We start from the raw sequence: 13,908 nt of genomic DNA, 5'->3' as shown, positions 1-13,908 counted from the left end.
TTGGAATTAGAGTGATTAATATGTTATGGCATACCCCATTCAGAAGATCAAATGATCTGTCATATTTGTACCTACGAAACTGGCTGACCTGTTACATGTGTGCTTGGCACCTGAAAGCATCTGTGTTGGTCCCATGTTCATATGTGCCTGCATTGCTGAGCAAAAATTATATTTTAATATATGCAAATGAGCCTCTAGAGGCTCTGCTCTCTCTGCAATTGCCGCACTCTTTGTGTTTGCTGGACAGGACCAGGCAGTGAAAACATCATAATGCCTGGCCCTGTCAATTGAAGTGCAGAGGGGATGGCATTTGCAGAGAGAGCTGAGCCTCTCGGAGTAACAGCAACACCCCCATTGCTGCGAGAGGCTAATTTGCATATACATTTTTTTTCTTAGCAACGCGTGCACATATGAACATGAGACCAACACAGATGCCTTAAGGTGCCAAGTGCACATGCAACAGGTCAGCCAGTGTCATTGTCACGGTCCCTCCTGTGAGAGAGGTGAGAAGATCGGATAGACTTGCTGCACGTGAGGCTATCTGACAGGTCTCTCTGTTTTCCTCTTTGTATGTTGTTGTTTGGCAGGATCTCACCTCTCCTCAGGTTATGCTCATTATCAGTGATGAGGCTCTATTTAGATCCGCCTCACACTGCTGACCATGCGGTTGATATTTCCTCTTGAAGTTGCTAGAGCTTGTTTGTCTTGGATCTCCTGCTTCTCCATTCATCTCAAAGCTAAGTACAAGTTGCCTGTGCTGTCTGTTGTTCTCTGGTGTGTTTTGGTTCTAGGCCTCAGGGAGACGTGGGTTTCTTCATCTGGGAAGGAACCAGCTGTCTCATCTCCTGCTACCTTTCCTAGGGCTCGTCAGTTTTAGCAGGGCTTTAAGGTATCAGGCATATGAGCATTTCCACAATCAGGATCTGCTCATACTGGCAGGAGTTAGGGAAAGGCCTTACTAGGAGGTCACCATCCCTCTACCTTAGCTTTTGAGGCCTAGACTGTTGTCTATTGCTTTTGGGTGTACCTGGTGTTTTCCCCTTCCCCATTACCCGTGACAGTCATAGGTACAGATCTGCTGACAGATGTCCTTTAAAACCATAGGAATCAAAGTTTTATGTCATGACTATGTAATCCGCAGAGAGGAGCAGCAATGGACACTGTCCCTTCTCGTAAAATGACCAGAACAAAAGAACACAATGCAGTGAAGAGATCTTTTATTTTCCATTGCTTGCAGTGATGACGACGCAAGCTAAAATGTGCAGGTTTCCTTTTACCTATCACATATATGTACATACACACCAATATACATAGTATCTACACAACTGTTTAGATCTCATTTACATGCAAACAATATGACACAGATTCATATTAATGAGACAAGTCCTCGTGAACATTCATACAAAATGTCAGTCATGTAAAGGTTTGGGATGCCTTCAATAATTTGCGTTACTGCATGAAAAAGACAAATGATCATCATACCAAACATGGTACTCTCTTTAAGGAACTGTGCATGTTTCTACTGTTGGAGCACGATGGCAAACTAAAGGTTAAATTAGAGTATGACAGAAAAATTCTGAAAAAAAAAAAAAAAGATCCTGAATCACTGCAGAAAGATAAATGGGTTTAAAAAGGGAAAAAATAAGTATAAAAATGATAATACTGCATAAATAGTGTTGACAGTGACAATACGAATAGCAATATTAATACTAATAAAAAAAGAAACAAACATGAAAAATAATACACTTTTAATACTTAGAATACATAATTTTGGGCAGTATAAATTAACCCACTATGAGAAGGAATGTAACATGACAGTAAGAGTTCTGGTCTATTTCCTCGTTAAAGGGGTTATCCCATCTTAGACAATGGGGGCATATCGCTAGGATATGCCCCCACCTCTGGGACTCGCACCTACAGGGAGAACGGAGCGGAGAAACTTGAGGAGGGCGCACTGCGCATGCGCCCTCCATTCATTTATATGGAGCCGCCGAAAATAGCCGAGCGCTGGCTCGGCTATTTCCATCGGCCCCATAGAAATGAATGGGAGCGGTGGCCGCGCATGCACGGTGCGCTCCCATTCACTTTAATGGGAGAGGCGGGGAGCTGCACAACTCTCCCTGGCTCCGTTCTCCTTGTATGTGCGGGTCCCAGAGGTGATATGTCCCCATTGTCTAAGATGGGATAACCCCTTTAAGCTCAAATAAATGGAAAACTAGAATTCACAGTATGTCCCAGTCCGATACCTGTCAGGGGCGCTGTGGATATTGACATTCAAGTCCATACAAAGTCAAAGAAAACAATGAACTCTTTGCATTGCAGCCGATTCATAAATAGTGCTGTATGACATGAGTAAGGCTGTGTTCACACTGGGGCCATGCCTCCGTTTTGGTGCAGACACGGCAAATCCTTATGCATCTGGCATTTTTGACAGCAGGAACACCAGAACAGGCTGCAATAGTCTTACCTTGTAAAATACAGGAAAGCAAAGTGGAAACCTAGTGGGATGCTATTAAAGAAAGTGTGAACAGAGCCAGAATAAGCACAGCGCCCCTGGACAGTCATGGCCTTCATAATCTCAGATAGGGCTGTGATTAGAATATACTGTGAATTAAAAGGTCTGACCACATTAGTACAAACCCTTTTGAAGCTGAACCCATAAAAAATAAAATAAAAACACCTTGTATTTCATACAGTATTACTATTTTCTTTAGACTTGCATTCTGCAAGACTATGGGCATAAACCTCGGCCCTACCACCTGGAGAATTGACGAGTTTGATCACTTCTCTAACACTCTAACCTTGTGGGCTAGCCTAGGAAACCCTGAGACCCCTCATATCTTACCCGTGTACCCTGGTTCAGTGTCTCCCACTGATCCAGCTGCCACATCCATGGCATTCAGGCACATGCCCTGGATGCATGCTCTTCTCGGCTTGCACTGACACAGAGGGTGCGTCTAGGGCAGTTTCCTGTGGGTAAATCATGTGACTTCTGCCATCTTGATTGCCATGGATGTGGCAGCGTCCACTGTTTACAGACTGGATCCATGGGCAGCAGGTAGCCCTGTCAAGTGTGTAAGTAATGTGACAGATGCCATCTTGATTGCCATGGACGCAGTAGCTGCCACCCTCTGCTGCATACAGACCGAATCCATGGGCAGTGGGGGACACTGAACCGGGATTCTCAGGTGAGTCATGAGTGGGCTTGGGGTTTCCTAGGCCAGTGCCAACATGGTTCGGGCGTTAGAAAGTGGCCAACCCCTTTATCTGCAAGCAGCCAAATCTGACTGCAGTCTATAGTGTACCCTGCAGTGATCTAACAGACTTACCCAAGGGACTATATGGGCAGATTTTTAACCTCCAATTGTATAGAAGCATCTGCCTGTGTGTAGACAGCCTTACGTACATGTAACTACTTACCTTACCATCCCTCTTTTGTGCCCTGTTCTTAAAGGGATTCTGTCACCTTGTTCTAGGTTATAGAGATGCGGACATGCACGGCTAGATCGCCGCTAGCATGTCTGCATTATACCTGTCCTATAGGGCTGTGTGCTTTTATTTTGTTTAAAAAATGATTTTAGACATATGTAAGGTGCCCAAGGGGCTGTACGAACCTTCCTGGTGCCCAGCCACGCCCCCTGTGAAGGAGCCCAGCACCGCCTATGTCCTCCGAATCTCCTCCTTTCGACACAGTTAGATTGCCGCGAGCTCGCGCATGCGCAGTGCCGGTATAGTGTTCCTTCCCTGTGCTGGCATCAGCCTCAGGGAAGGAACTGCGCATGCGCGAGCTCACGCATCGCGAGGTTACGGCAATCTAACTGTGTCAAAAGGAGGAGATTCGGAGGACATAGGCGGTGCTGGGCTCCTTTACAGGGGGCGTGGCTGGGAACCAGGAAGGTTGGTACAGCCCCTTGGGCCCCTTACAAGGCTCATTTACATATCTCTAATATCATTTTTTAAAGGGAACCGGTCACCGGGATTTTGTGTATAGAGCTGAGGTCATGGGTTGCTAGATGGCCGCTAGCACATCTGCAATACCCAGTCCCCATAGCTCTGTGTGCTTTTATTGTGTATAAAAAGCGATTTGATACATATGCAAATTAACCTGAGATGAGTCAGAGCTTGAAAATATGACTCTTCTCTGGTCACACAAGTAAGATATGACTCTTATGTTAATGTTTTTTTTTACACAATAAAAGCACACAGAGCTATGGGGACTGGGTATTGTGGATGTGCTAGTGGCCATCTAGCAACCCATGTCCTCAGCTCTATACCCAAAATCCCGGTGACAGGTTCCCTTTAAACAAAATAAAAGCACACAGCCCTATAGGACCGGTATATGGCGGACATGCTAGTGGCGATCTAGCCGTGCATGTCCGCAGCTCTATAACCGAAATCGAGGTGACAGAATCCCTTTAAATCATGGCTTCAGTAAAACGGGTCAATGTCAGGTTTTTGTGGTCAGTGATGAATGTCATGCTTATAGCCTAGGACACAATATGGCCCTTTTACTTGGAAGGCAATAGCCTGACGTAGCAACACATACTCCGATATGTTCACACCAGAAGGATCGTACTCTATGCCTGTCAGCAGCCAAGGTGCAGCAAGAGGGAATGGATGTTCCTATAGAGGTCAATATATGTGTGTATTATTTGTGTCTCTGTAGTGTAAGTGGCGGTGCATAAAGACGTAACCGCCACAGACTGATCACACAACTGCAATGCAGCATCTTACCCATTATTCTAGAGATAATACTTTACTCAGGACATATCCTGCAACACTGCTACGTGTAAGTGCATTCTATCGTCTTATCATTGCAGCTAGTGGCAGAAGCACATAGGATAAAGAAGGGTATATTCCTATTCAGTAATGACGGCTCACGTTTGGCTGGAACGTTGGGGCAGTAGAGGAGCACAGTGACCTAGTAATGTGATTAATGACTGCCTTAGGTTTTATGTTTGCCCCAGGTCTATATAGGTTTACTAAGAAAGCTACGGTATTTCTTCTCATAGTCTCAGCGGCTATCCATAGAAAATAAACAGTAGGGGGCGAGTGTGTAGCAGGGAAATTTATTTTGTAAGCTCCACTAATACTCGGACTAGCTTTACTGCAATGTGTATTAAAAATGAAGTATTATTAAGCAATTTTTTGTCAAATTTTGTGCCACGACCCTGTGATTTCAAGTATAGATGTGTACATCTTGTACAAGCAGAATTCTCAAATTATGCTATAAAAGGCAAGACAGTGCTTGAAAATAAATTACCGGACAATACTCGTATGACCTAGTTCTATGATGCCATCACTAGGGGGGGAGAGGAGGTGATTTTTGTATGGCGTTCTACAGATGCTGAATTGCACGCTTAATTATTCATTACAGTATAAAGTAAGAGAACTATACCCTTCCCCCTACACGTCTTTACTGCAATTACCGATGGAAATTTCTACAGCTCAGACATAAAAGGCCTGGATCTCAGGGGCAGGTAATGAACTCACCTTTCCCTCCAGCACCGTCATACATTGCAATGATTCACCGCTACCCGTCTCCCATACACTGGCCTGTTTATACAGGTCCATTTTGCCTGGTTTTTTTTTCTTTTTCTTTCTTTTTTGGTTACATCCATGTAAATAAACTAAATTACATTCTGCATCTCTGTTAAGTTAACAAAAATGTAAATTAATATACAATCCATCCTCTTGACATGTCAACTTGTATATAACAAAATAGATATTAAAGTGAAAAACACTATTCAAAATGTAATGACCATACGGTTTATCTTTGCATTTAGCTTAAAAAAATGTTAATTCTCACATGATATGAAATACTTTACAACACGTCTCATAAAAACAACCATACTTGTCCTTGAAATGGAGAATAAAAAAACACCCACAAACACGCTTACCTTTCATCCTGGAAAGTGCATGCAACTAAGTAGACGAGATGCATGGCCCTGTCCTGCAGCATTAGTGTTACACCCTCTCCGAACTCGTCACTACTCACCGCCCTGGTTATCTTATTTCTCTAGTGTCATATTTCTCAGAAGATATCAATGCCGGGCTTGTCACACTGGTGATGCCAGCTGAAAGAGCCAGACCTTTACGTCTAGCCATGCCCACAATAAGGTGACTTCACTCAACAGATGGTCTCAATAAATATCTTACTAAAAAGGCTAAAAATCAAGCAAAATCTTGTATCAGGAGATATTCTGCTGGCAGCAGCAAACTTTTCAAGACTAGTGTTTGCCCACCTATAAAGGACCTAACCCCAATGACAAACAAGATCTTACATTTTCAGATGCTGAATAAAATACATAGGAATAAAAGTAAAAAAATAAAATAAAGATACAGTTACTCTTAATGAGGCGATAAAAACAGTCATTAAAAATAAACATAGCATAAATGCTGACGACGCTAGGCGTCGTATGCGAGCAAGTTGCACTCTAGGAATGTCAGACTGGAGAGAGTACTTAAATACGCCATTTTCTTGCAAAATTCTGAGACATAAATATAAAGGAAGTAATGCTATCACCAAAATACATGCTTACTGGCTTGCATTTTTGAGGTAAGCTTGCCTATCCCACAATCCTCTCTCACTGCCAGAGAGCCTGGAAACACTTAGGACAGTACATGCTGCCACCCTTCTTGGCAGTGATACCGATGCATCTTCTCAAAAACACATTTTACGCCCTTCTCCAAATAGAGAAAAATACAGAATAGGACAAAAAAAACACATAATTTATCCTTTGTAACTCAACATCATCTTGCACACTCGCAAATGCAGAATAAAAAATAATAGATAAGGCAAGAGATGTCGAGTAACAGCACTCACCTAACATGGACAAACGTCAGTGCTTCAGTGTCATACCGCACATGCCCCTTACCCTCCCAAATAAGTGAGTCAAAAACATTTTGTGATAAATAACCCCCCTCCCCCACACATCCCTTTGCTTTGCCCACCCTGCCCTCCCCTTAAACAACACTGTCCTACATTCCAGTTGTGTGTAAAGACAGCAGGAGGAAGAGTCTGCGTTCGCATCATACAAGTCTCATTGGCAACAAGTAATTGCTATCTCCATAAAACTTCAGGAGGCCACAACTTGTTTGTCGACCACTGCTATGCTTTGGAAGAAAGCAGTTTTTTGGGGGTCATAGGTCTTTTAGCTTGCCATAGGTGGCTGTGAATGGTCACCGCATCAACACTGGCAGACATGGTTTTGGCTGGGATGTGGCTGAACTGCTTGCGATCGGAGTTATATTTGTAGAGACCGACGATCATTTTACAAGTTATAGAACGTGGTCCAATGCCTGTCAGCTTGGTTATCTCATCAGTTTCAGGATAGTACATATATACAGAGCGGAACTGACATCCCGAGTCACGGAACAAGATCAGGAAGTTGTTGGCATTCGATTTTTCCATTTCCTGTGGAAGTAGGGTAGAAAAGCAGAACATTACAAACATAGGAAGACCGTCATCATTCCCAACATTATAGAAGGCAATCAGTAATTATTCTTATTGCCAAACATCCACACAAATGGATCTTCTGATACATGAGGTCAGGTGGAATTTCTGAGCATGGATCACCACATGGAAGCTTAAAGTGGCCCTGGAAAAAAAAAACTACTAAAAGTGGCCCTATGTAGTAAGCCGGTCCACATTGACAGAAGGCGAAGCAACACAAGTAGTCGGGGTCAGCAGAACTATATACCACAGTGTAGCACAATATATTGCCCCAAAGGCCGATCCTCTGTGGTGGCCATCAATAGATGCCATTTTCTGTCCTCCTCCTCCAGGTGTCTTTAAGATATGAAGCAGGAGGCTTAGGAGGTGAGGTGCGGCAGCAGCAGATGAATTCCGGAGGGCATGTGTGGTCGCTGGCCAGGTACACGAGTACCTGATTCTCGCAGGGTTAGTTACCCCTGAAAGCGGATTATGTACCTGACCAGTGGCAGACGGGCATCGGCCCACCAGGAAACTTCCCTGTAAGGTCTATGGCCAATCTGCCCGGATCACCGCTACTTATTTCCAGAACAAAAGGACGCTACACACTATTTCACCCTTTTAAGACGATGTGTTTTGGGCCTCGATGCCCAGAGCAGAATTTCATCTTTTAAAATTCTGTACTGCACAGATTTTTTTTTCATCTTTTAGTTTATCCCATTTTTTTGACAGACACATGGGGCTTTATTTAAAATTGGAACTGCTATTACTTAATTTGTAGGTCTTACATAAGTAAAACACATACAGAAATGGTTTAAAAATTTTTTTTTCACATTCTGTTTTAAAGAGTATCGGTCATCATGAAAAAGCAGTGCAATCTGCAGGCAGCAATGTTATAGGAGCAGATGCTGAGCACATTGATATATAGTTTTGCGGGAAAAGTTTCAGCAAAATTCATTTATTCTTTAAAATCTCTGCTCTTCCTGAGTTCAGTGTCTGTATGGGAGGTGTTATCAGTGACTGACAACTAGGGTTGTCCCGATACCACTTTTTTAGGACCGAGTACAAGTACCGATACTTTTTTTCAAGTAGTCACCGATACCGAATACCGATACTTTTTTTAAATGTCATGTGACCGTTTTGGGGGATCTGTGGATGACGCACTGTCATGTGGGGGATCTGTGGATGGCACTGTTATGGGGGACCTGTGGATGGCACTGTTATGGGGGATCTGTGGATGGCACTGTTATGGGGGACCTGTGGATGGCACTGTTATGGGGGATCTGTGGATGGCACTGTTATGGGGGATCTGTGGATGGCACTGTTATGGGGGATCTGTGGATGGCGCTGTTATGGGGGATCTGTGGATGGCACTGTTATGGGGGATCTGTGGATGGCACTGTTATGGGGATCTGTGGATGGCACTGTTATGGGGGATCTGTGGATGGCACTGTTATGGGGGATCTGTGGATGGCACTGTTATGGGGGATCTGTGGATGGCACTGTTATGGGGGATCTGTGGATGGCACTGTTATGGGGGATCTGTGGATGGCACTGTTATGGGGATCTGTGGATGGCACTGTTATGGGGATCTGTGGATGGCACTGTTATGGGGGATCTGTGGATGGCACTGTTATGGGGGATCTGTGGATGGCACTGTTATGGGGATTTGTGGATGGCACTGTTATGGGGATCTGTGGATGGTACTGCTATGGGGTGGGATATCTGTGGATGGCATTGTTATGGGGTGGGGGGATCTGAGGATGGCATTGTTATTTGGTGGGGGATCTGTGGATGGTGCTGTTATAGGGGATCTGTGGATGGAACTGTTATGGGGAGGATCTGTGGATGACACTGCTATATGTCATCCACAGATCCCCCTCATAACAGTGTCCCCCAATACACCGGGCCCCGCCGCTCACCGAAGTATTTATAAACGTGAATCCTTATCCTGTTATTAAGTTGAACTAACGCTGCCCTCTCTCATGTTCCCCTGTATCCCCCTGTATCCCCACAGCACTTACTTAAGCTTCCATAGCAGGCAGAGCGGACGGCACCAGTAACGTCACTCACTGACGTCGCGCGTCTGCTCCGCCTGCTTCATTCATAAAGTGGGCGGAGCAGGCGCTCTACGTCAGTGAGTGACGTTACTGCTGCCGTCTGCTCTGCCTGCTATTGAAGCTTACAGGGGGATACAGGGGAACATGGGAGAGGGCAGCGTTAGTTCAACTTAATAACAGGATAAGGATTCACGTTTATAAATACTTTGGTGAGCGGCGGGGCCCGGTGTAAGAGTACAGTGACTGCACCGGGCCCCGCCCATAGTTACGGACTCCAGCCCCTCCTCTCTCCCGATGCTGCATCTTTGCCGGGCCGCAAAAATATTCATTGCGGGAAAAAAAAAAAGTATTCTATTTATGTATCGGGGCGGGGTATCGGCGGCTGAGTACCGCCGAGAAAACTCGGAATCGGTCCCGATACCGATACTAGTATCGGTATCGGGACAACCCTACTGACAACCATCCCTGTGTAAGTGTATATACAGTGATGGTTGTCAGTGACTGACAAGACAGTCCACAGAGCTCAGAAAAAGCAGAGATTATAATGAATAAAATTACAAGTGTTGCTGAATCTTTCCCCCCACTATATATCAATCTGCTCAGCTCCTCCTGCTCTATAACATGCTGCCTGCAGATTGCACTGCATTTTCATGGTGACAGGTCCTCTTTAATCCATTTTATGGTAGGTTGGGCATTTTTGGAGGGGCCGTATAGATACTATTTGCTGCCCTAGGCTTGGAACGTGACGTCCGACGTCACTTGCAGTACAGAATGGACCACCATCCGCCATTATTCCAATCAGACAATTGGGCCATGCAGAGGTTGTGCATCTCTTGCTGTCATTGCAGTTTGTCATTGTTCTCCCAACCACCAAGACACACAATGTTGAATAGTATTGATGTCTCAGCCTAGATACATAGCGATCTGCTGAAGTGATAAACCAAGGTCTCTCAGTTCAAGGATTCAGTCCCTCTCAGTGGTGATAACTGGCATGTTGAGAAACAGGAGGCCTCGCACAATCACCCCACATGACTTGATCAGATTTTTGATATTTCATGTGGCTAAAAAAAAACTTTGCATTGAATCTGGTTTTATGCCCCTCCCATAGACTGGAGCTAGGTGCTTTAAAATTTGATAATCTGCATTTCTTAGTGACACATGTTTCTTCCTCAATTTGCAGAACCTTACGGCATGTCCTCCTTGGTGTTGCACTTTCAATGTTGAGGAGAGTATCTATAAAGTGACAGTTTTTACACAAAGACCATAATATTGAAATAATTATGAACCACTTTGGCACATCTGTCTCCTTTGAGCCATAACAGAGATCATCACACTGACCTCCAGAATTTTGTTCTTCTGCCCTTCATTCACTTTACCAGCCAAGCAACAATGGGATATAGCATTCTGGATGATGTACTTGTTAGATTTAGCACTGGGTTCCTTGTACAATTTCGGTCCTGTAAACAAGAAGCGAGATTGAAGCTATATATCAATTCTCACAAAATTAAAGGAGCAAACAAAGAATTGCTAATTGAGTTTTCAATTAATTTTCAGTTCACTTTTTAATGACTTCTTAAATGCAATGTTATGATTGACGTGATGGTATATACGGTAGCTTGCTTCTGTTTGGAACCCTGATGGCACAAATCTGGTGTAAAAAATGGCTGTGTGTAAGATTATATAGACAGATAGATCGACAGATGGATATGAGACAGACAGTCACGTTGTGTGTAGATCTAATGTTTGACAAAAGATGGCTTTATGGGTGTGGAAATAATTTGGATATTAGTGTGTCAATAATTTTCTGTATAGTCTCCTCCATTTTAGGCTGGTGACAGACACAGGCTTATTACCCTGCTGCAGCACATTCCATGACGCTGCATGTTCATGTGACAAATCAACAAGACAAAAAGTGAAAAAAGCTAGAAGCAAATCACAGAAACTGGTGTAAATTATAGTTCATATCTACGCCAGCTCATCGCATGCACTTCCAGAAAATGCTCTGTGCCTCTTAATAAATTAGCACATCTTGCTTTCACTAAAACCGGCTTGTATGTGTGTGATATAAACCAGGTACTGTGCACAAAGGACAGCTCCTGTCCATAAGGTATATGCAAGTCACAGAGAGGTGGTCCTCTGCCCCAAAACCCCTCTATTAAGCAAAGCAGATATTCCTACTGCAGCAGGAAGCCCCCTCAACCACTCACCTGTGTACTCGGTAGCTGACGCCACTGAAGAAGTAGTGGAAGCATTTTCCCAGTCTTTTTCCCCATTACGACTACCAGAACGGACAGGTGACAGAAATCCTTCTACAGATTCCGACCTAAAGGGACTGCCGAATAAAACAGGCAAAAAAGAAGCAATATGTAATAGAAGATATAAATGTATGTTTAAAAATGCAAGAAGTTTGGCAAGTAAAATGGAGGAGTTTGAGTTGCTGGTAATCGAGGCAAAATATGACATCATTGCTGTGGTTATACATGACATGGCACTAAGCCCGAGCGTACACAATCTGTATTTATGAACTCCAAGGACGACCATACACAAAGGGGCTTTCCAGAACTAGATAAGGTGAAAATTGATGGATCTTTATGTTTTCAAGTTGTTTAGGCCACCACCAGCAACTTACCCAATACATGTTATTAGCGATTCCTCCTCCTTTCCTCTATAAATGACCTCCTTTTGCAGCCTTATTTACATCTGGTAGTTATAAGTTACGGCCACCCCAGCGATACTGGCCCGGTGGCAGCGCTTGCGCACTATCCTCCTGTTTTTTTATTCTACGCAGCCCGACCTGACTCACGGGCTTGCGCATTTTTACGCATGCGCGATCAATTACTTTCCTCAGTCCTGTTTTTTTTCCAGAGAAATCTCTGTACCTGCGCGCTGGTTATTTCTCCTGTGCTTGTCAGTCCACTTACCATGGGTATCTAGTTGCAGGAAGGTATAGGAGAGGAGGAGCGCAGAAGCGGCTGCTGGAATGAATTCCGGCTCACACGGGAGCGCGCACGTAAAGAAAGGAGGCCGAGTCAGTAAATCAGCAGAGCGCTGATCCCACTGTCAGCCAATAGAAAGGACAACGCCCCCTGACTGAGCAGTTTCTTGAAGAGGACAGAGCAGCAACAGCATGGAAAGCAGAAGGTGGGATAACCCCTTTAACTTAGGGGACCGAAACAAGCTGACTTTTCATTTGCTATAAGCTGCTGAAGAGGAAAACCCCCTTGTTTTGGTACACAGACTGGTGGAACATTCTTACCAAAACGCATTAGGCCCCTTGCAGACGAGCGAGTGTCAGCGAGGCACCCGGCCTGCACTCCCAGCATTGGATAACACTCACATAATGCTGTCATCCAGTACATTCCAGAACTGTAAGGGTTACATAGCATCATACTGTAAGTCAATATAATGCTATCTGACCCTGGTAGTGCTGAAAGTTCAGGGCGGGTGCCTCGTTGCAAGTCCGCAGCAAGACATTCGCTCGTCTGCAAGGGGCCTTACAGTCCTAAATCTTTAAGGCACAAAAATATAGTAAGGCTACTTTCACACTGGCGTTTCTGGGTCCGCTTGTGAGATCCGTTTCAAGGCTCTCACAAGCGGCCCAAAACTGATCAGTTCAGCCCCAATGCATTCTGAATGGATAAGGATCCGCTCAGAATGCATAAGTTTGGCTGCATTTGGTCTCCGTTCCGCTTTTGAGGCGGACACCAAAACGCTGCTTGTAGCGTTTTGGTGTTCGTCTGACGACGCAGAGCCAAACGGATCCGTCCTGACTTACAATGTAAGTCAATGGGGACGGATCCATTATCACTGACATAATATGGTGCAATTGAAAAAGGATCCGTTCCCCATTGACTTTCAATGTAAGTCAGAACGGATCTGTTTTGACTTAGACTTTTTTTTTTAAAGAATAACGCAAACGGATCCGTTCTGAACGAATACAAGCGTTTGCATTATAGGTGCGGATCCGTCTGTGCAGATTCAAGACCGATCCCCACCGAACGCAGGTGTGAAAGTAGCCTTATTTATAATAAAAATAAATACCATTATAAAAACACAGTAAACGTAGGAACCGTAAACGGCATCTGAGGTAATCAAAAAGGTTCACCTCCTGTATGAAAGGCTCTTACCTTGGTGTTCTTTTCCCAGAATTGACACTTTCATTGTCACCTGTGTTCAGTGAAGCCAGGGAAAAGGATGAAGCTGTAGAAAAACAATTAAAAGAAAATACATTCTTAAGGCAATCTAAAAGCAGCATCAAATCTGGAAAGGTTATTGGTTACAAACAGGTATATGCTATTGAAACCATAGCTTGAAAGTGAACTGGGAACGAGAATAGTCATTAAGGCGGCTGACAGCTCGGGTTCTCCCTGTTTGGGTGTGGGAAGAGATGCGCCTGACAGGTCCCTTTAAGGG

At 44.3% G+C, this 13,908-nt stretch overlaps 1 protein-coding gene across 2 annotated transcripts in view; it reads right to left on the bottom strand.

Moving 5' to 3' along the window:
- Positions 1-6,980: 6,980 nt before the first annotated feature.
- The window catches only part of CAMSAP2 (calmodulin regulated spectrin associated protein family member 2), a 128,622-nt gene continuing 121,694 nt past the window's right edge, over positions 6,981-13,908 (bottom strand). For both annotated transcript variants that reach the window (XM_040406809.1, XM_040406810.1), the window contains 4 exons: positions 13,623-13,695; positions 11,703-11,827; positions 10,834-10,952; positions 6,981-7,417 (listed from right to left, as the gene is read on the bottom strand). In XM_040406809.1, coding sequence (XP_040262743.1) covers positions 7,112-7,417; positions 10,834-10,952; positions 11,703-11,827; positions 13,623-13,695 — 623 coding nt within the window. In that variant the 3' untranslated portion in view covers positions 6,981-7,111. The remainder of the gene's footprint in view (positions 7,418-10,833; positions 10,953-11,702; positions 11,828-13,622; positions 13,696-13,908) is intronic.

Source organism: Bufo bufo, chromosome 9 (genome assembly GCF_905171765.1).
Source record: "Bufo bufo chromosome 9, aBufBuf1.1, whole genome shotgun sequence".
Taxonomy (NCBI): domain Eukaryota; kingdom Metazoa; phylum Chordata; class Amphibia; order Anura; family Bufonidae; genus Bufo; species Bufo bufo.
Note: the sequence above shows the minus strand (reverse complement) of the source record. Positions and strands in the feature narration are given on the sequence as shown.